This window comes from Salvelinus sp. IW2-2015, linkage group LG4q.1:29 (genome assembly GCF_002910315.2).
Source record: "Salvelinus sp. IW2-2015 linkage group LG4q.1:29, ASM291031v2, whole genome shotgun sequence".
Taxonomy (NCBI): Eukaryota; Metazoa; Chordata; class Actinopteri; order Salmoniformes; family Salmonidae; genus Salvelinus; species Salvelinus sp. IW2-2015.
The window spans coordinates 56911169-56934709 of NC_036842.1; the positions used below are offsets into that span (position 1 = coordinate 56911169).

The 23541-nt window shown below is 41.6% G+C and overlaps 1 protein-coding gene across 1 annotated transcript; it reads right to left on the reverse strand.

Moving 5' to 3' along the window:
- Window positions 1–9323: 9323 nt before the first annotated feature.
- LOC111962216 (aldo-keto reductase family 1 member D1) lies at window positions 9324–13045 on the reverse strand. Its single transcript, XM_023985132.3, has 8 exons — window positions 12702–13045; window positions 12046–12213; window positions 11547–11663; window positions 11299–11376; window positions 10773–10895; window positions 10387–10662; window positions 9850–9932; window positions 9324–9764 (listed from the first exon to the last, which is right to left on the reverse strand). Exons 1-8 carry the CDS (start codon window positions 12792–12794, stop codon window positions 9722–9724), a joined length of 981 nt encoding a protein of 326 aa, XP_023840900.1. The 5' UTR covers window positions 12795–13045; the 3' UTR covers window positions 9324–9721.
- Between the last annotated feature and the right edge of the window lie 10496 nt (window positions 13046–23541).

Here is a 23541-nt window from a genome sequence, read left to right on the forward strand (position 1 = left end):
TAATGATAAAATGATGTATGCCCAGAACTCATTTGATGAAGACCACAGAATGAACATGAACAAACTAAAGAAAATGTCTCCGTCACTAACAAATACGGTCATGGGTGGTAACTCTTCGATGCACTCGAAAAGGCAAGGCACACTGGGAAATTATATCGGAGGCATGGCTTAGTGGGAGAGTGGCTTTCAGATTGTTATTTCAAATCAAATCAAATTTTATTTGTCACATACACATGGTTAGCAGATGTTAATGCGAGTGTAGCGAAATGCTTGTGCTTCCAGTTCCGACAATGCAGTAATAACCAACGAGTAATCTAGCCTATCAATTCCACAACTACTACCTTATACACACACGTGTAAAGGGATAAAGAATATGTACATAAAGATATATGAATGAGTGATGGTACAGAACGGCATAGGCAAGATGCAGTAGATGGTATCGAGTACAGTATAAACATATGAGATGAGTATTGTAGGGTATGTAAACATAAAAGTGCATAGTTTAAAGTGGCTAGTGATACATGTATTACATAAAGATGGCAAGATGCAGTAGATGATAGAGTACAGTATATACATATACATTATATTAAGTGGCATTGTTTAAAGTGGCTAGTGATACATTTTTGATCAATTTCCATCAATTTCCATTATTAAAGTGAGCTGGAGTTGAGTCAGTATGTTGGCAGCAGCCACTCAATGTTAGTAGTGGCTGTTTAACAGTCTGATGGCCTTGAGATAGAAGCTGTTTTTCAGTCTCTCGGTCTCTGCTTTGATACACCTGTACTGACCTCGCCTTCTGGATGATAGCGGGGTGAACAGGCAGTGGCTCGGGTGGTTGTTGTCCTTGATGATCTTTATGGCCTTCCTGTGACATCGGGTGGTGTAAGTGTCCTGGAGGGCAGGTAGTTTGCCCCCAGTGATGCGTTGTGCAGACCTCACTACCCTCTGGAGAGCCTTCCGGTTGTGGGCGGAGCAGTTGCCGTACCAGGCGGTGATGCAGCCCGACAGGATGCTCTCCATCGTGCATCTGTAGAAGTGGCCACCGTTTAGTGGAAGTGTTGTACCAGTTTAACTGGTCTATGGTGGAGGTACATTTTTGTCACTGTGGTTGTACTGTATAAAGGCAAAAAAGCACGCTGCATATGGGAGGGCATATCCCGCTCAGCACAGTCAAACGCCTGTCTTTGTCCTGGCACCCAATTGGTGGAAGCAGCTTCCCCTGAAGCTATAGGACAGCAGAGTCCCTGCCCAACTTCTGAAAGCATATAAAACCCTACCTCTTCAAAGATTATTTTAAATAATCCCCCTCTTCACCTTGACCCCCCACCCCAAAAGATGTTTTACAAAAAAAAAGAAATCTGAACCAACACTGCCCCCCCCTTCTAGCTCTGACTTTGCTGATAACCACTTTATAGAGGAAAGTGTACTTACTAAGCCTGTGATACAGTGCATAAAAACTCAGTACTTTGTTGAAGCACTTTTGGCAGCGATTACAGACTTGAGTCTTCTTGGCACACCTGCATTTGGGGAGTTTCTCCCATTCTTCTCTGCAGATCCTCTCAAGCTCTGTCAGGTTGGATGGGGAGCGTGGCTGCACAGTTATTTTCAGGTCTCTCCAGAGATGTTCGATTGGGTTCAAGGCCAGGCTCTGACTGGGCCACTCAAGGACATTCAGAGACCTGTCCCGAAGCCACTGGCTGTGTGCTTAGGGTCATTGTCCTGCTGGAAGGTGAACCTTCGCCCCAGTCTAGAGCACTCTGGAGCAGGTTTTCATCAACGATCTCTCTGTACTTTGCTCCATTCATCTTTGCCTCGATCCTGACTAATCTCCCAGTCCCTGCCGCTGAGAAACATCCCCACATCATGATGCTGCCACCACCATGCTTCATCTTAGGGATGGTGCCAGGTTTCCTCCAGACGTGACGCTTGGCATTCAGGCCAAAGAGTTCAATCTTGGTTTCATCAGACCAGAGAACCTTGTTTCTCATGGTCTGAGAGTCATATAGGTGCCTTGTGGCAAACTCCAAGCGGGCTGTGCTTTTTACTGAGGAGTGGCTTCTGTCGGGCCACTCTACCATAAATGCCTGATTGTTGGGGTGCTGCAGAGATGGAAGATTCTCCCATCTCCACAGAGGAACTCTGGAGCTTTGTCAGAGTGACCATCGAGTTCTTGGTCACCTCCCTGACCAAGGCCCTTCTCCCCCGATTGCTCAGTTTGGCCGGGCAGCCATCTCTAGGAAGAGTCTTGGTGGTTCCAAACTTCTTTAATTTAAGAATAATGGAGGCCACGGTGTTCTTGTGGACCTTCAATGCTGCAGAATTGTTTTGGTACCCTTCCCCAGATCTGTGCCTCGACACAATCCTGTCACGGAGATCTATGGACAATTCTTTCGACCTCATGGCTCGGTTTTTGCTCTGACATGCATTGTCAACTGTGGGACCTTATATAGACAGGTGTGTGCKTTTCAAAATCATGTCCAATGGTAGACTCCAATCAAGTTGTAGAAACATCTCAAGGATGATCAATGGAAACAGGATGCACCTGAGCTCAATTTCGAGTCTCATAGCAAAAGGGCTGAATACTTATGTAAATAAGGTTTTTCTGTTTTTAATTTTTTAATACATTTGCAAARATTTTGAAAATCCTTTTTTGTTTTGTCATTATAGGGTATTCTGTGTTGATTGATGAGGAAACATTTTATTTAATATATTTTAGAATAAGGCTGTAATGTAACAAAATGTGAGTCTGAATACTTTCCMATGGCACTGTTTGTGGTTGTCCCACCTAGCTATCTTAAGATGAATGCACTAACTGTAAATCGCTCTGGATAAGAGCGTCTGCTAAATGACTAAAATGTGAATGTAAATGTACCTGTGGAGAAAGCTACTATCTGGGGTACAATTATGTACCTATTAGAAAAAGTACAAAGGAGGCCCTTACAGGGTACCACCTCAGTGACAAGCAGTTGTACCCGTTTAGTAACAAATGTAAACCTTTTTTTTCTGAGAGTGTAGAGAGAGTGTAGAGAGAGTGTAGAGAGAGAGAGAGTGAGTGATCTAACTATATATACTGAACAAAAATAGAACGGAACATGTAACAATTTAAAAGATATTACTGAGTTACAGTTCATTGAAATAAATGAATTAGGCCCTAATCTATGGATTTCACATGACTGGGCAGGCTGCTTTTTTTTACAACACAGAAATACTCCTCAGTTTCATCAGCTGTCCAGTTGGCTGGTCTCAGATGATCCCGCAGGTGAAAAGCCGGATGTGGCCGGATAAGCCGGATAAGAAAAAACATGTTTTATTATGTGTGTGTGTGTGTGTGTGTGCTTGAGAGAGTTATGATACATGGAGGGAATTATTGGCTAGTTTGGTTCATCAGGCTGACACCCAGTCCTCTTATTGAGGGATGATGTGGTTTTGGCAACGTGAAGATAAGAATTCCGGAGTATGGTGTCTGTTAGGAACTGTACTACGTGAGGTGCCGCATTGGGGAAGGTGAAGGTTATTGCAGTGTCTCGTGTTATATACTGATGGATGGATTTCAGAATTAACCTGGAAGAATCCATTGAAGGGTTTATGGAAACTGTCTGAGAGGTATGAGTTTTTGTAGATGAAAATGCATAATTGGCGTACATTAATGTCATAAATAGACAAGATATTGCGTTTCTTAAACAAAGGTGCAGATGGAGCCAGTTAATTAGAGGAGGTGGCTAGTCTAGCAAATGTKTTTTGTATGATGAGTAATTGTGTAGGTAGGAGGCATATGTACTGGAATAACAAATGTCCCATTATCAACCCTGTGACACACCACAGGACATCTTGGCCCTGGTAGATGCACAGCCGTTTGCATGAACAAATTGTTCTCTATCATAAACAACCAATTATACTGTATTTTTAATCATGAAAACGGTAATCAAGGAAAGGGAGATATCTGGTCAGTTGTACAACTGATTGCATTCAACTGAAATGTGTCTTTCACATTTAATCCAACCTCTCTGAATCAGTGAGTGTCATGAGGCGCAAGTGCGRGAGACGATGGTGACAGGTGTGCGGGATAATCAGCAGCCTGATGACCTAGAGGCCGGAGAGGGAGTATATATGACAGTTGGTAAGGGCTGTAAAGTTGCAAAAGAGACATTTCTGTGGGGTAGTTTTTATGAAAACCATATTGGTGTTCATATAGACTACAGTGTTYATTTAAATGTTTCGACATTCTCTTATACACCAATTTTGGGGGGATTTTAGAAAAACATGGTAGTACAGATATTGAGTGATAATTTGTAAAAGATCTTGGATCCCCAGATTTATAGAGGTTGATCATTTTGGAAAATGTTTTAATCTTTAGGAACAATACCAGTTTGCATAGATTTGGTGAAGATATACGTTAGAGGCTCAGTAATCGAGGAAGACACTGATTTCACCAAAGAGGCATCAATCTCATCATGACCTGCTGCTGATATCATTAAGTTTCCAGTTACCTCCATCACCTCCATTACATCTGGAAGATCAAACTGAAAGAAAATGTCCCTTAATGTAATCCAAGGGATTTCTAGCAGTTTTCTAAATTTTCTTTGACAGAGAGTAACACACATTCGCAAAAAATGTATTCAATTCACATTGAATAACATCACGTTCACTATAGGTCTTATTTTCAACAATACATTGAGATGGGATAGTTGTAGATGCCTTTTTCTTCTTCAACAGTTGATTGAGGATTTTCCCAGTTGCCATCATATTATTTAAGGATTCTTGGAATTTGTGAGTAAAATATATTTTGGGGGATATGTGAAGCAGATTAATAAATTTGTTCTTACACTGAATATTAATTTATCCAGCAACAGCTCTGGTGGACATTCCTGCAGTTAGCGTGCCAGTTGCACGCTCCCTAAAAACTTGAGACATCTGTGGCATCTGTGTTGTGTGACAAACTGCACATTTTAGAGTGGTCTTTTATTGGCCCCAGCACAAGGTGCACCTGTGTAATGATCATGCTGTTTAATCTGCTTCTTGATATGCCACACCTGTTAGGTGGATGGATTATCTTGGCAAAAGAGAAATACTCACTAACAGGGATGTAAACTAATTTGCGCATAACATTTTAGAGACATTATTTTTTTGTGCGTGTGGAACGTTTCTGGGATCTTTAATTTCAGCTCATGAAACATGGGAGCAACACTTTACATGTGGCTTTTATATTTTTGTTCAGTATAGATACAGTACAGACCGACATTTCTGTACATATGTTGGATCTTAATTTGACCACCCTGTTGCAGGTAGTTAACATGTGTAGTGTATTTGAGGTTTAAAAACTATTCTGAAGTTAATTTTCCCTTACAAAAAATGTATCAACCCCTACAAAAATGTCCATTAATTATAATTCACATAATAATTAACATTCCCTGTTGCTACAGGTTATTTTCCTGCTGTAGAAAACTGGCTCAAATTAAGATCCTACATGTGTAGCCACACTTACGCACGCGTGCGCTCTCTCTCTCTCTCTCTCTCACACACACACACACACACACACACACACACACACACACCTGTCTCTTATACACATCTAGATGTGTATAAGAGACAGCTCTACACCGACTGATTGTAATTAAAACATCACTCCTGCTTAGTGAAGCCCCTGCTCCCAAACACATCCCTGATTCAGCTCCCAGAAAATAGTCTTTATTCCCCCGACCGGATCCCTTCCTCACAGGCCCAGCACACCATTCACAACATTTTCCCACCGCAGGGGGCTAGAGTGGCCCAGTTCAGAGCATTTGTTTGAAAGTCGTGGGTCTTAACAATCTAGAAGCCTTTTCTGAGGCTGATGTGTTTTGGTCTTTTGTGCTTTGCAGGTTATTTTGGGGTCAGCGTGTTTTTTCCTTTCTTTCTACCCCCATTTTCGTTTTCCTTTTCAAATTGTATTATTATTCTAGTCAAAGACATAGAAGTTTGCTTTCCCACAACCTGTAGTTGTTTGACTTTGTTGTACTTGTTGTATTCAGGGTCTTGCAGTGACCGTAAATTAGAGATACAGATTGGCTTTGTCAGATAGCTATCTATCAATGTGGAACCAACAAATGATCTATCCGCATAATATATTTTACTGTACTTCTTTACTACGTCTATTCTAATGATCACTCACAGTGCTTTACACTGTATTCCACCACCAAACTGCTTCTAGTTCATAATGTATGCATAGAGATTCTTGACCTGTATATAATTTGCAACAGAACTGACTAACAGACAGAACTGAATAGTAGACAGTCTATAGCTCTGTACAGAAGACAGCAAGGACAGCAACTTACATAACCAATACTGTTGTCTATGAAATTGTGTTTACCCGATACAACAACCCATTTAACCTGCCAAAAGGGTGGGATGATGTTTCATCAGTAGTTGTAACCTTTGGCAGAGTTCTCCTAATGCCTGCTTCTTGTAGTAGTTTGACATTGGATCTTTCATCTTCTCATTTCACTGTGTGCTGGGTCACCATGACTCAGTCCTTATACAAGGACCTAGTGAGCTTCTTCAAGTTTTGTATTGGCGGATTGCAACCCACTGACAGATGCATACACCGCCACCTACTGTACTGGAGTGTGAAGCCAGTCACAACCTACCAGTATATTCTCCTAGCTAACCCTGAATTTCTAATCAAATAAAATAATTCCCTACAAATCTCACGACTCCCATCACCCCCACCCAAAATAACCTGTTAATTAAACAACCTCTCCCTTACTACATCAATCATTTCACAAAACAATAATACATGTTCAACTGTTTCCTGTACCATACCGCCATTACACATCCCAGTACCATTCAATCCTGTATGCCCTAACCCCATCCTATACAACGTCACTTCCCCCCGTCGGTTCCCATTATATGACACTATTTCCCGTACAGATTTGAACTAATAATCCCAACAGGATACATRTATAAGTACAGTTGAGAGGATTGTTGGTTTGACCATGGGTATGCCCAGATTGATCAAATAGAATGACCATCCCACTGGGCACATACGTCAGTTCAACAGTTTAATAACTTATTTACATTTAATTGAGTTGTAAACTAATGTGAATTCAACATGAAATCAACAAATATTTGAACCATGTCATTGGAATTAGATTAAAAGTGGGGTAAAAAAAAAGAAGAATGATATTGAAATTCCTTTCAACGGCATCACATTAAATATTTTGGTTGAAATGACGTGGAAAAAATGTTGATTCAACCACTTTGTGCTTAACGGGATAATATCAAATACTCCATCCACTACCTCAAGTGTATATGTCACGGCCGTCGTAAGGAGGAGACCAAGGCACAGCATGCGTACATTCTATTTATTTAAATGAATGAACACTGAACAAACTGACCCGTGAATTAATACAATTGAGTGCTGAACAGGCAACTACACATAGACAAGAACCCACGAAACCAAAAGGGAAGATGGCAACCTAAATAGGATCCCCAATCAGAGACAACGATAAACAGCTGCCTCTGATTGGGAACCAATTCAGGCCACCATAGACCTACAATTACCTAGACTTACAAAACCCCTAGATCTACAAAAACTCTAGACAAAACAAGCATACCCACCCTCGTCACACCCTGACCTAACCAAAATAATAAAGAAAACATAGATAACTAAGGTCAGGGCGTGACAGTATATGATCAGTACAATTTTGTTTTAAAGGTCGACTTAGACATGATAAAAGGAGTCAAGACAATGTTAGATGTACAAAATTAAAGCAAAACAACTGCTTCAGGTCACCATAGTTCAGTCGTTCAGTGCTGTTTGCCAGTAAAGCTTAATTCAATTTGCCCGCACATTCCATTCTTTAAAATATGTGTCAAGACCTTAATTGTCACACTTGGTGAAAAAAGCACAAAGAGAAAAAGGTGCCAACAACATTTCCTTTCAGTTTCCTGCTGTTCTTCACTGTACTGCGACAGGTTGCTGATCAGAGTGTGGATGCATCCCAAATGACAACCTATTCCCTTTGTAGTGCACTACTTTTGACAAGGGCCCATAGGACTCCAATAGGGCTCTGGTCAAAAGTAGTGAATAGGCTGCTAATTAGGACTCACCCTGTGTCTGTCTGTCAGGCTGAAGACGCTGCCCTGTCCTTCCTTATTACAATCAGCCTGTCTCGTTCATAACAACCATGCTGTTCATTAGGAGGTTTAAGCATGCAGATCGAGGTCTCCTGTTGTGAGGGCAGGTCGTTTGGGCCTGAACTGTGGTCTGACTGAGACACAGTGGGAAGGTTTGTCCATAAATATTCCCATAGTGCCCTGCTTTATCTTAATTGGACCAATGCGTTGCACTAAGAGGCCATGATGACACATCTAAATGGTTGATGGATGTAAAGTCAGTGGTTGAAAAGCATGTAGTATTATCATGAGTACTCCACACATTTAAAACAATTGGAAATTCAGTGGCTCAGCTGGGCATTGAGGAATATGTAAAACTATGTCAAGTATGGGGACATGTATTACAGAGATATACACTGAGTTTACAAGACATTAGGAACAACCTCTTAATATTGAGTTGCACCCCTTTTTGCCCCTCAGAACAGCCTCAATTTGTTGGGGGTATGCTTCTACACCTGCATTGCTTGCTGTTTGGGGTTTTAGGCTGGGTTTCTGTACAGCACTTCGAGATATTAGCTGATGTACGAAGGGCTATATAAAATAAACTTGATTTGATTTGATATGGACTCTACAAGGTGTCGAAAGCGTCCCACAGGGATTCTGGCCCGTGTTGACTCCAATGCTTCCAACAGTTGTGTCAAGTTGGCTGGATGCCCTTTGGGTGGTGGATGATTCTTGATACACACGGGAAACTGTTGAGTGTGAAAAACCCAGCAGCGTTGCAGTTCTTGACACACTCAAACCAGCGCACCTGGCACCTACTACCAAAGGCACTGACATATTTTGTCTTGCCCATTCACCTTCTGAATGGCACGCATACGCAATCCATGTCTCAATTGTCTCAAGGCTTCAAAATCCTTCTTTAATCTGTCTTCTCCCCTTCATCTACACTGATTGAAGTGGATTTAACAAGTCACATCATTAAGGGATCATAGCCTTCACCTGGTCAGTCTATGTCATATAAAGAGCAGGTGTTCCTAATGTTTTGTACACTCAGTATAATAGGACATTCTTTTCTATTGAATTGTTGTTTCTACCCTATAGGTTAGTGTGTCAGATAAACATTGATTGGTTAGGGTTAGTGGTTAGGTAACCTGGCCTGAGTGCCTGTCTGTTTCTACTCGCTTGCCAACTACTTGTCACACTAGACCAGAGTTCCCACTTAGAAGTCAGCTTGACGTGCATTTATTGATTGATAAACAAACACTAGGAGCAGGAATGTCTTAACAGTGTTATGAGACTATTGTTACATATCAGAATACTTCAGCATATTTGGGATACTTCAGCAGTCTCCGGTTATTATACTTTTAAAAATGTGTTAAATACAACTAAGGTGCAATAGGGATTGATTTCTCAAACAGTTTTTTCGTGTCAACTGGTCAATGGTTTTCATTCATTGTCATGTAGAGCCCCCTAGTGGTCTTTTGATGAGGGGTACTGCCTCACAAAATGACAGAATTAACCCAAAGAAATGTAGGCTACTACAGTATGGTTCCACACAAAGAAATGAAACATGTTCAGTGAATTTGTCAAGGGTACAGGAATACATGGAGTTATATTGCCAGGCTTAATATTCATCTAGAAATGGGTATTCAGGATGGTCACTCCACCTGTGGGAAAAAGAAAAACACACTGTATCAACACCTAAATATAAAAACTGACTCAATATTGTAGCTACTAAAGTGCAATACTTACATTAAAAGCTCCACAAAACGGATGTCTTTGTTCAGTCCTTCAATTGCTTTCATTTCATCCTCAGTGAGTGAAAAGTCAAATATCTATAACAAAGTACAAAAAGGGGGTATAACTGAAATAGGTCACCATGCAGTGTACAAAACATTAGGAACAGCTTCCTCATATTGAGTTGCACCCCCTTTTGCCCTCAGAATAGCCTCAATTTGTCAGGGCATGGACTCTACAAGGTGTCGAAAGCGTTCCACAGGGATGCTGGTCAATGTTGACTCCAATGTTTCCCACAGTTGTGTCAAGTTGGCTGGATGTCCTTTGGTTGGTGGACCATTCTTAATACACAAGGGAAACTTTTGAGCGTGGCACCTACTACCATACCCCGTTCAAAGGGACTTCAAAGTGGATTTAAAAAGGGATTAAGGGACCATAGCTTTCACCTTGATTCACCTGGTCAGTCCATGTCATGGAAAGAGCAGGCGTTCCTAATGTTTTGTACACTCAGTGTATATTAGTGGTTGTTGACTATGTTTAATTCAGTTGAACCTGAAAGTTGTCCTTGATCCTGTGAGCGCTGAAGCTTTTGGGGATGACCACCACTCCTCTCTGGACATTGAATCGCAGGGCCACCTGAGCACTGTTCTTTCTGTACTTCTTTGCTATGGAGACCAGGACCTCATCCTCCAACAAAGGAGGGCATTTCAGGTTCACCCAGGAGGCGTCCCTTGAAGTGCCTAAGGGGCTGTAGCCTACGATCACAATGTTATTCTGACGGCAGTACTCAAGCAGCTTGGGCTGAGTGAAGTATGGATGGCACTCGACCTGTATTGAAAATATATATAGCACTTATTAGTTATGTGCACAAATCTCAAATGAGGTTTTGCAAATGTAATTGCATAAGCATCTCAGCATTGAGAGAGAGTTTGCCCCACCTGGTTGGACACAGGTCTGTGTTTGAGGCCAGGCTTTCTCAGTAGAAGCTCCAGCTGTCTCCTGTTGAAGTTGGAGACTCCCAGAGATTTGACCAGCCCTGCATCTTTGCAGGCCTCTAAAGCCTGTTGGAAGAGAGGAGACTTTAAAATATGTCCTTCATACTGATTTACCAGAATGAGAGAGACATACCCCAGAGAAAAACACAACACAAATTCTAGAGACTGGAGAACTTTGGAAAGAGGTTGACTGACTATTTATGGCGTTGTCCTTGACACAGAGATTAGAGCCAAGGCCATTGCAATTGAATTTATATTTGTGCCCAGAATATTTACTCTGGGTTTTGTATATAGGCTAGTGCCTATGCTGTTATAATACTCTGTAGTACATTGTTTTTCTTATATTGTTCATTATAACCACCCCATAAGTATGCTGATAGTTGAGATTCCTTCAGCTATTCTAAACACAATTGATTCTGATAATGAGACGATGATGCAGTTGGCTATGGGCCGGGAAGACAGAACTCACCTCCCATGTTGCACATAGGTCTGTCTCATGGTAAATATACCGCCCATCCTCATATTTAGGATAAAACTCTACACCAGGCTGAAATTGAGATACCGTGATAAGAATGAATGACACATTTGAAACATTTTGAGTTGACTTAAAAATAGTTCATGATAACTTTTTAGAATTGGTCTTTTACATTGGCCTTGAAGTGGTGGGTGCAATTTCAAACTGACGTCTGTAGACTACAGTAGTTACAATCTGTTAACCTTGAATGCAGTGGGCATCTCGATGATGTATAGATCCACATAGTCCAGTTTCAGGGCCTTCAGTGTCCTCTCTAAGGCAGGCCTGACGAGCTCTGGGGGGTGGAAGGTGTTCCATAGCTGAGACAGGTAGAAGGAGATTGCTATGACCAACCGCTCTTAGCCTGTCAGACCTGGGTTCAAATACTATTTGATATCATTTCAAATACTTTAGCGTTGCTTGATTGCAATAGAACCAATGGAAAAGACCCCAAAATACAAAACAAATACAAAAGGTATGTAGTCTTTGTCCAGTTTACCGGACAAAGATTATCACCTATTCCTGGACAAAAATGCACTTTCAATTGGGAATCTTCATTGAACATGCTTCTAGTTTTGAATCAAGGACTAGGCATCTGTACCAGTGTAACCGGCCCTTAAAATAAAGGCCTACTATGGTTCTGTGATAGAAAGTTAAGTGATGTTGAAGTGTGTAAATCAACCAGCAATAAAACAACTTCACCTTTCCACAGTAAAAGATGTCTTCTCTTTTGACGGTTCCATCCTCAATTTTATCTCTTATGGCTTGGCCTACTTCGTGCTCATTGAAATACACCAAAGCCCCATCAAAGTGTCTGTACCCCACATCTATTGCATGCTTCACACTGTTTAACGCTGTGCCTCTGGGTGTCTGTCAAAAAACAGAGTTAAGAGAGTGAACTTACATGAAAGAAATAAGTCAATTTATTTCTTAAACTTAGAGACATTAGTAAGGCCTACTTAGTTTTTTACTAGTTAATGTTTAACCAGTCAATCACAGCACTAAACATGGACTTTGTGCTCATATGCACATGGACTCATTTGATCTTTGAACGCTTTCTAGTTCTAGTCAAAACGCTTTCTAGTTTACAGGTGGTTGACCTCGTCCCCAGGCTAAACGTGTCTGGGACTGAGATTAACAGGTGGCCTGCCTGTCAGTGAAAAATCCTAATTATGTTATCCAAATCAGACTGTCAGGTATACTCTTGAAACATGTGAAATTAAAATATTGCTATTCTTGAATACTCCACCAACAATGTAATGTGAAGTTTTTGTGCAGGAGTACATTTTGTCAAATCTTTTTTCCCACATGCACCTGGTGTTCAAACTGCTCTTTAAAAAAAAAAAGGTTTCCCTTACCGTTCGTGGGTCTCCATAAGTCCCCAGTCCAAATAGGGGAATCCGGTTCCCATCACTGAGGGGAACACTGTGTTTCTCAGCAGTCAAGTTCATCTCTGAGTCTGTCTGGACTATGGGAGAAGTGAGGCTATGGCTTCTTTATGTAGTAAACTTAATGGCTAATGTATTACTGAGCTACCTTTGATCCAGAGTGCAAAATTACCCGTCCAGCGGACAGTGCTCTGCTCTCTGTGTCACAGTACAAAATGTGGTCACGACTTCTACCGAAGTCGGGTCCCTCTCCTTGTTCGGGCAGCGTTCGACGTTACCGACACGTTACCGACGCATTACAAATGGACCAGAAAACCCAGGGCAGATGGACTGCCCCCTCTCATTGAAGCCATAAAGTTCAAGGCCGACTAGGGTAGTACAGGATGATGTTTTCAGAAAGCAGGATCCCCAATTATAGTGATACAGTGGGGAGAAGAAGTATTTGATACATGGACGATTTTGCAGGTTTTCCTACTTACAAAGCATGTAGAGGTCTGTACTTTTTATCATAGGTACACTTCAACTGTGAGAGACGGAATCTAAAACAAAAATCCAGAAAATCACATTGTATGATTTTTAAGTAATTAATTTGCATTTTATGGCATGGACATAAGTATTGATCACCTACCAACCAGTAAGAATTCGGCTCTCACAGACCTGTTAGTTTTTCTTTAAGAAGCCCTCCTGTTCTCCACTCATTACCTGTATAACTGCACCTGTTTGAACTCGTTACCTGTATAAAGACAACTGTCCACACACTCAATCAAACAGACTCCAACCTCTCCACAATGGCCAAGACCAGAGAGCTGTGTAAGGACATCAGGGATAACATTGTAGACCTGCACAAGGCTGGGATGGGCTACAGGACAATAGGCAAGAGCTTGGTTAGAAGGCAACAACTGTTGGCACAATTATTAGAAAATGGAAGAAGTTCAAGATGACGGTCAATCACCCTCGTCTGGGGCTCCATGCAAGATCTCACCTCGTGGGGCATCAATGATCATGAGGAAGGTGAGGATCAGCCCAGAACTACACGGCAGGACCTGGTCAATGACCTGAAGAGAGCTGGGGACCACAGTCTCAAAGAAAACCATTAGTAACACACTACGCCGTCATGGATTAAATTCCAGCAGCGCACGCAAGTCCCCCTGCTCAAGCCAGCGCATGTCCAGGCCCGTCTTGAAGTTTGCAATGACCATCTGGATGATCCAGAGGAGGAATGGGAGAAGGTATGTGGTCTGATGAGACAAAAATTTAGCTTTTTGGTGTAAACTCCACTCGCCGTGTTTGGAGGAAGAAGAAGGATGAGTACAACCCAAGAACACCATCCCAACCGTGAAGCATGGAGGTGGAAACATCATTCTTTGGGGGATGCTTTTCTGCAAAGGGTACAGGACACTGCCACCGTATTGAGGAGGATGGATGGGGCCATGTATCGCGAGATCTTGGCCATCAACCTCCTTCCTCAGTAAGAGCATTGAAGATGGGTTGTGGCTGGGTATTCCAGCATGACAACGACCGAAACACACAGCCAGGGCAACTAAGGAGTGGCTCCGTAAGAAGCATCTCAAGGTCCTGGAGTGGCCTAGCCAGTCTCCAGACCTGAACCCAATAGAAAATCATTGAGGGAGCTGAAAGTCCGTATTGCCCAGCGACAGCCCCGAGACCTGAAGGATCTGGAGAAGGTCTGTTGGAGAGTGGGCCAAAAATCCCTGCTGCAGTGTGTGCAAACCTGTCAAGAACTACAGGAAACGTATGATCTCTGTAATTGCAAACAAAGGTTTCTGTAGCCAAATATTAAGTTCTGCTTTTCTGATGTATCAAATACTTATGTCATGCAATAAAATGCAAATTAATTACTTAAAAATCATACAATGAGATTTTCTGGATTTTTGTTTTAGATTCCGTCTCTCACAGTTGATGTATACCTATGATAAAAATGACAGACCTCTACATGCTTTGTAAGTAGGAAAACCTGCAAAATCGGCAGTGTATCAAATACTTGTTCTCCCCACTGTATATTCAACGTTTTTTCTTTATTTGTACTATTTTCTACATTGTAGAATAATAGTAGACATCAAAACTATGAAATAATACATTTGGAATCAAAAAATATTCTTCAAAGTAGCCACCCTTTGCCTTGATGACAGCTTTGCACACTTTTGGCATTCTCTGAACCAGCTTCATGAGGTAGTCACCTGGAATGCATTTCAATTAACAGGTGTGCCTTGTTAAAGTTAATTTGTGGAATTTCTTTCCTTCTTAATGCGTTTGAGCCAATCAGTTGTGAAAAGGTAGGAGTGGTATACAGAAGATGGTCTTTTACCAAATAGGGCTAAGTCCATATTATGGCAAGAAAAGCTCAAATAAGGAAAAAGTATCGACAGTCCATCATTACTTTAAGACATGAAGGTCAGTCAATCCGTGATGAAACTGGCTCTCATCATCACAGGAAAGGACCATCACAGGAAAGGAACACCCAGAGTTACCTCTGCTGCAGAGGATAAGTTCATCAGAGTTACCAGCCTCAGAAATTGCAGCACAAATAAATGCTTCACAGAGTTCAAGTAACACACATCTCAACATAAACTGTTCAGAGGAGACTGCGTGAATCAGGCCTTCATGGTCAAATTGCTGCAAATAGAAGGACAACAATAATAAGAAGAGGCTTGCCTGGGCCAAGAAACACGAGCAATGGACATTAGACCAGTGGAAATCTGTCCTTTGGTTTGATGAGTCCAAATTTGAGATTTTGGTTCCAACCGCTGTGTCTTTGTGAGACGCAGAGTAGGTGAACAGATGATCTCCGCATGTGTGGTTCCCACCGTGAAGCATGGAGGAGGAGGTGTTAAGTGTGCAGGGGTGCTTGTTGGTGACACTATCTGTGGTATTTAGAATTCAAGGCACACTTAACCAGCATGGCTACCACAGCATTCTGCAGCGATACGCCATCCCATCTGGTTTGCGTTTAGTGGGACTATCATTTGTTTTTCAACAGGACAATGACAACTCACACCTCCAGGCTGTGTAAGGGCTATTTTACCAAGAAGGAGAGTGATTGAGTGCTGCATCAGAAGACCTGGCCTCCGCAATCACCCGACCTCAACCCAATTGAGATGATTTGGGATGAGTTGGACCACAGAGTGAAGGAAAAGCAGCCAATAAGTGCTCAGCATATGTGGGAACTCCTTCAAGGCTGTTGGAAAGGCTTTCCAGGTGAAGCTGGTTGAGAGAATGCCAAGATTATGCAAAGCTCTCATCAAGGCAAAGGATGGCTACTTTGAAGATTCTCAAATATAAAATATATTTTGATTTGTGTAACACTTTTTTTTTTTGTTACTACATTTTTCCATATGTGTTATTTCATAGTTTTGATGTCTTCACTATTATTCTAGAAAATAGTAAAAATAAAGAAAACCCTTGAATAAGTAGGTGTCCCCAAACCTTTGACTGGTACTGTGTATATACACTGCTCAAAAAAATTAAGGGAACACTTAAACAACACAATGTAACTCCAAGTCAATCACACTTCTGTGAAATCAAACTGTCCACTTAGGAAGCAACACTGATTGACAATAAATTCCACATGCTGTTGTGCAAATGGAATAGACAAAAGGTGGAAATTATAGGCAATTAGCAAGACACCCCCAATATAGGAAGTGGTTCTGCAGGTGGTGACCACGACCATTTCTCAGTTCCTATGCTTCCTGGCTGATGTTTTGGTCACTTTTGAATGTTGGCGGTGCTTTCACTCTCAGTGGTAGCATGAGACGCGAGTCTACAACCCACACAAGTGGCTCAGGTAGTGCAGCTCATCCAGGAGGCACATCAATGCGAGCTGTGGCAAGAAGGTTTGCTGTGTCTGTCAGCGTAGTGTCCAGAGCATGGAGGCGCTACCAGGAGACAGGCCAGTACATCAGGAGACGTGGAGGAGGCCGTAGGAGGGCAACAAACCCAGCAGCAGGACCGCTACCTCCGCCTTTGTGCAAGGAGGAGCAGGTGGAGCACTGCCAGAGCCCTGCAAAATGACCTCCAGCAGGCCACAAATGTGCATGTGTCTGCTCAAACGGTCAGAAACAGACTCCATGAGGGTGGTATGAGGGCCCGACGTCCACAGGTGGGGGTTGTGCTTACAGCCCAACACCGTGCAGGACGTTTGGCATTTGCCAGAGAACACCAAGATTGGCAAATTCGCCACTGGCGCCCTGTGCTCTTCACAGATGAAAGCAGGTTCACACTGAGCACATGAGCACATGTGACAGACGTGAAGAGTCTGGAGACGCCGTGGAGAACGTTCTGCTGCCTGCAACATCCTACACATGACCGTTTGGCGGTGGGTCAGTCATGGTGTGGGGTGGCATTTCTTTGGGGGCCGCACAGCCCTCCATGTGCTCGCTAGAGGTAGCCTGACTGCCATTAGGTACCGAGATGAGATCCTCAGAGCCCTTGAGAGACCATATGCTGGTGCGGTTGGCCCTGGGTTCCTCCTAATGCAAGAACATGCTAGACCTCATGTGGCTGGAGTGTGTCAGCAGTTCCTGCAAGAGGAAGGCATTGATGCTATGGACTGGCCCGCCCGTTCCCAGACCTGAATCCAATTGAGCACATCTGGGACATCATGTCTCGCTCCATCCAACCAACGCCACGTTGCACCACAGACTGTCCAGGTTGGCGGATGCTTTAGTCCAGTCTGGGAGGAGACCCCTCAGGAGACATCCGCCACCTCATCAGGAGCATGCCCAAGCGTTGTAGGGAGGTCATACAGGCACGTGAGGCCAACACACACTACTGAGCCTCATTTTGACTTGTTTAAGGACATTGCATCAAAGTTGGATCAGCCTGTAGTGTGGTTTTCCACTTTAATTTTGAGTGTGACTCCAAATCCAGACCTCCATGGGTTGATAAATTTGATWTCCATTGATCATTTTTGTGTGATTTTGTTGTCAGCACATTCAACTATGTAAAGAAAAAAGTATTTAATAAGAATATTTCATTCATTCAGATCTAGGATGTGTTATTTTAGTGTTCCCTTGTGTCCTTAAACTAGTTATAAAAAATGTGCATACTGAAGAAATTAGAAGGATAATTTAGTTGCTACGGTAGCCTGCAGTACCTTGAGGCCGTGTCTGAAATCTGTCTTGCCTACTACTAAAAATACTAATGTGCACTAATAGTATTACATACTATTTAGAATGTCCTGTTTATTAAAAACCTTTGCAGAAAGCAACAAATATCAAGATAGCCCTTCTACTCATCCATACCAAGAAGGTATCATCTAATGCGCATTTTTATATTCTGATTATCAGCTGTTCTCAACCACAAAAGATGATTCCCTTCCTCATTAGTGTGCAGCGAATTCTACTTGATAAAAAGACTAAATGAGTATGACATCTTTGCATTTAAGGCATACTCAATTTTCTAAATACATACACTTCTCCTTAATGCAACCGCTGTGTCAGATTTCAAAAAAGCTTTACGGAAAAAGCAAATCATGCAATAATCTGAGTACAGCTTTCAGACAACAAAGCAGCCCAAAAGATATCTGCCATATTGGGTAGTCAACATTAGTAATAAATAGCATTATAAATATTCACTTACCTTTGATGATCTTCATCAGAATGCACTCCCAGGAATCCCAGTTCCACATTAAATGTTTGATTTGTTCGATAATGTCCATCATTTTTGTCCAAAGAGCTACTTTTGTTAGCACGTTTGGTAAACAAATCCAAAGTCATGAAGCGCGTTCCCTAGTCGAAATGTCAAAAAGTTCCGTTACTGTCCGTAGAAACATGTCAAACGATGTATTGAATCAATCTTTAGGATGTTTTTAACATAAAACTTTAATAATATTCCAACCGGAGAATTCCTTTGTCTTCAAAAAAGCAAAGGAACGCAGCTACCTCTCATGTGAAATGCGCATGACCAGCGCCTGACTGCTGGCAGACCTCTGACTCATTCCTCTCTCATTCGGTCCCACTTCACAGTAGAATCCTCAAACAAGTTTCTAAAGACGGTTGACATCTAGTGGAAGCCTTAGGAAGTGCAACATAACCAATATCCCACTGTGTATTCAATATAAGGGCTTGGTTGAAAATCGACCAACCTCAGATTTCCCACTTCCTGTTTGGATTTCTTCTCAGGTTTTTGCCTGCCATATGAGTTCTGTTATACTCACAGACATTATTCAAACAGTTTTAGAAACTTCAGAGTGTTTTCTATCCAATACTAATAATAATATGCATATATTAGCAACTGGGACTGAGGAGCAGGCAGTTTACTCTGGGCACCTCTGGGCATCTTTCATCTAAGCTACTCAATACTGCCCCTGCAGCCATAAGAAGTTAAAGCTGCCACTTGAGAATCTGGTCAATCTAATGGATCATTTGTGCTAATATCCAGAGCTTCAAATGCAACATTGAGTCTTTACATAGGAATGAATGATGTGACATCATTGACAGCCTTGTCCATAGAGTCAATGTAGGGGTGATGTTACATGTTTCTACATTTTAGTAATTTAGCAGACACTCTTATCCAGAGTGATATACAAGAGAAATTAGGGTTAAGTGCCTTGCTCAAGGGCACATTAACAGATTTTTCACCTAGTCTGCTCAGGGATTTGAACCAGCAACCTTTCGGTTACAGGCCCAACGCTCGTGTTCCAAGCTCGTAGTTCACTTTTGATTATTTATTTGAACTAAAAATACAATTTTACACTTTAGGGTTTAGATTCACTCAATATTATTATTATTCATATAATTTTTGTTTGAATTATTGAGGTCAACATCTGAATGTGTATTTTAATAGGATTGCTGTCACAGGACCATCCCTATGACCAAAATAAAAACAAAAGACCCTCCCCATAATGAACAGCCCCTAAATTAATTACATTTAAAACAGTGAACATTTCCCTCCCATCACAGCGCTTTACTGCACCTTACCTCACCCATCTCAGATACCGCAGCTTGCATGCCGAGGAGCAGGCTGGGAAAAATATACAAGCGGCACTCGCCTAGAAACGCTAGCCTTGCCGTCATGTGGGTGCTAACAAGCTAGCAAGCAAGCTAGGTAGTGCTACAGTAGGTATCAACAGCCATTGTCAGCCAATCCAGTAGGTGACCGCAGCTGTGCTGCAGCAAGGCAAATTGGTGCTGTGATGTCGTTGCGGCAACGGCAAAAACACCCTCTAGTGACTTCTAGCGACAAATCAAGAAGCTAATATAGCGGATCTCAATGAAAAATTGTTGGCAACAGTGGTCCCCCTGTACACTTCACTTCCCTTCATTGGCTTGTTTTTAAAATGTATGGACAGCCAGGGGCACACTCACACACTCATTATTTACAAAAGATGCATTTGTGTTTAGTGAGTCCACCAGGGCAGAGGCAGTAGGGATGACCACGTGTTCTCTTGATATGTGCTTGAATTTGACCATTTTCCTGTCCTGCTAAGCATTCAAAATGTAACTAGAACTTTTGGTTGTCAGGGAAAATGTATGAACTAAAAAGTACAATATTTTCTTTAGGAATGTAGTGAAGTAAAAGTAAAAGTTGTCAAATATAAATAGTAAAGTAAAGATACCCCAAAAATCTACTTAAGAAGTACTTTAAAGTATTTTAAATTAAGTACTTTACACCACTGGGAATAGGTATAAATATGAACACTCGAACAAAAACAACAAAACGACAAACGAACAGTTCTGCAAGGTGCAACAAACACTAAACAGAAAATAACCACCCACAACTAAAAGTGGGAAAACAGGCTACCTAAGTATGGTTCTCAATCAGAGACGATAGACAGCTGCCTCTGATTGGGAACCATACCAGGCCTTAACATAGAAATACAAAACCTAGACATACAAACATAGAATGCCCACCCACATCACACCCTGACCAAACAAAAAATAGAAACATACAAAGCAATCTACGGTCAGGGCGTGACAATAGGCATCTGGATCAAATTAATTTCATTCAAACATGCTGTTGTGCAGCTCAGGTGTATAACCTGCAAACAATCATAGAAAAAGCTCATATATTCGTTGTGTGTCTGCAAACATAGACATTTTATGGAGAAAAAAACATTTTCCTTCATAAATCTACACACAATACCCCATAATGACATCACAATACCTCGTAATAAAGCAAAAATTGGTTTGTAGAATTTTTTGCTGATTTATTACAAATAAAAAACTGAAATCACATTTACATAAGTATTCATACCCTTTACTCAGTACTTTGTTAAAGCACCTTTGACAGCGATTACAGCCTCAAGTCTTTTTGGGTATGATGCTACAAGCTTGGCACACCTGTATTTGTGGAGTTTCTCCCATTCTTCTCTGCAGAGCCCATCAAGCTCTGTCAGGTTGGATGGGGAGCATCGCTGCACAGCTGTTTTCAAGTCTCTCCAGAGATGTTAGATCAGGTTCAAGTCCGGGCTCTGGTTGGGTCACTCAAGGACATTCAGAGACTCATTCCGAAGCCACTCCTGAATTGTCTTGGCTGTGTGCTTAGGGTCGTTGTCCTGTTGGACGGTGTACCTTCGCTCCAGTCTGAGGCATTTCATCAAGGATCTCTCTGTACTTTGCTCCGTTCATGTAGCGTCATACGCAAGAAGACTCAAGGCTGTAATCACTACCAAAGGTGCTTCAACAAAGTACTGAGTCTGAATACCTGTGTAAAATATGATTTTTCAGATTTTTTAATACATTAAAGAAATATATAAAATCTGTTTTTGCTCTGTCGTTAAGGGATATTGTGTGTAGATTGATGAGAGAAAAAAACAATTTAATCAATTTAAAATAAGGCTGTAACGTAACAAAATGTGGAAAAAGTCAAGGGGTCTGAATACTTTCCGAATGCATTGTACAAAATACCGATTTACGATGTATTTGACACATAATTGGTCTAGCCAAGGGGTGTCAAACTCATTCCATGGAGGGCCTAGAGTCTGCAGGTTTTTTAGTTTTTCCTATCATTTAAGACCTAGACAACCAGGTGAGGGGAGTTCTTTACTAATTAGTGACCTTAATTCATCAATGAAGTACAAGGGATGAGCGAAAACCCGCAGACTCTCGGCCCTCCGTGGAATGAGTTTAACACGTGGTCTAGCCTATACTCAAAAACTAAACAAATTATAGTCATCACCTTTGAGTGTGGATTGTATTTGTAACGTTCGTTCTCCTCCTCGTCTGAGGAGGAGCAAGGATCGGACCAATATGCAGCGAGGTATGAAGACATAATGATTTATTTAAAGAAAAAACGAACACGAAGCACACTTGATAAATACAAAAACAACAAAACGACGTTAACAGACCTGAACTTGAGAAAATAAAACAATGAACGCACGAACAGGAAAGAACGAACGAAACGAAACAGTACCGTGTGGTGCAACAAACACAGACACAGCAACAATCACCCACAAACAAACAGTGAGAACAGCCTACCTTAATATGGTTCTCAATTAGAGGAAACGTAAAACACCTGCCCCTAATTGAGAACCATATCAGGCTAATACATTGAACCCAACATAGAAACACATAACATAGAATGCCCACCCAGCTCACGTCCTGACCATACTAAACAAAGACAAAATAAAGGAAATAAGGTCAGGAACGTGACAGTATTATTATGCATACTGGATGGACTGGTTACCTTTATGCTACGCTCTAAACATTCTATCCATGAGTCTGGGAGAGAACGTATAGGCCTAGGTGATGGTTCATTGTTTGTGCAGGGCGGCTTACAATTTTAGTGAATTTGTATTTGACTTTGAATAGCCTAGTAATAGTAGGGCATTTTTTWAACATTTTCATAATGAATAGGCTGACACGTTACCTGTAGCTACGGAATATCTCACCACCATTCCATCTCCTCCCTTTCCTTCATTTCTTTCTGGAGCACGCAGAGATAGGGGTTGCCAACAGTTTAATTAAATATGTTTTGTTGTGAAAACATGTTACTATCGATGTTCACGGACAGACTTCGTTTGGTTTCCCAAATTAAGCACTTTATAGCTGCAGGAACTTGGTTCAAACAGTGCTTGAACCGAAGTAGCCTACTAGGCATGAAAAACGAACTGGCGGGAAAGCGGCCTCCATTCGCTATTCGAGTGCATAAGGATGACATTTATTTGTTTCCCTGCTCCTGTTTCTGCCCATTTGATAATGGAAACCAATTTGACATATTAGTAAAGAAAGTATTAAATTGAGAATAGTTTGATGGGTGAAAATACGATCACTTGATGAGAGAACAGCATGTGCAGATTAGATTGCAAGATTATCTGCATGTCCACAATGACACTTTCTCTGATTTGTCTTTTCTGTCTGCATTCTGTCTCCGCCCCCTTTTGTGATAGTACAGTCTCATTATCCTTAGCATCTGTACTCACATGCATGTCGGACATTTGCACTTCAAATCATTCACATTGTGCGGCTATCTGTCACGTTCATCATATGAATCGGACCAAGGTGCAGCGTGGTATGCGTACATTCTTCTTTATTAAAGAAAGAACACTGAACAAACTAACAAAACAACAAAACGAACGAAACGTGAAGCTATATGAAATAGTGCAGACAGGCAACTAAACATAGAATAAGAACCCACAAACACCAAAGGGAAATGGCTACCTAAATATGATCCCCAATCAGAGACAACGACAAACAGCTGCCTCTGATTGGGAACCATATCAGGCCACCATAAACATACAAATACCTAGACCTACAAAACCCTAGAAAATATAAACCAAACCCCCCTAGACAAAACAAAAACTAGCGTATCCACCCTAGTCACGCTGACCTACCAAAATATAAAGAAAACA

Bases quoted from the DNA above. Each gene is read 5' to 3' on its own strand.
- LOC111962216 (XM_023985132.3), bottom strand. From the start codon at position 12,794: ATGAACTTGACTGCTGAGAAACACAGTGTTCCCCTCAGTGATGGGAAC. The intron at 10,896-11,298 runs GTGAGTTCTGTC...CTCTTCCAACAG, and splicing joins ACCTATGTGCAACATGGGAG to GCTTTAGAGGCCTGCAAAGA. The intron at 9,765-9,849 runs GTAAGTATTGCA...TTTTTCCCACAG, and splicing joins CGTTTTGTGGAGCTTTTAAT to GTGGAGTGACCATCCTGAAT.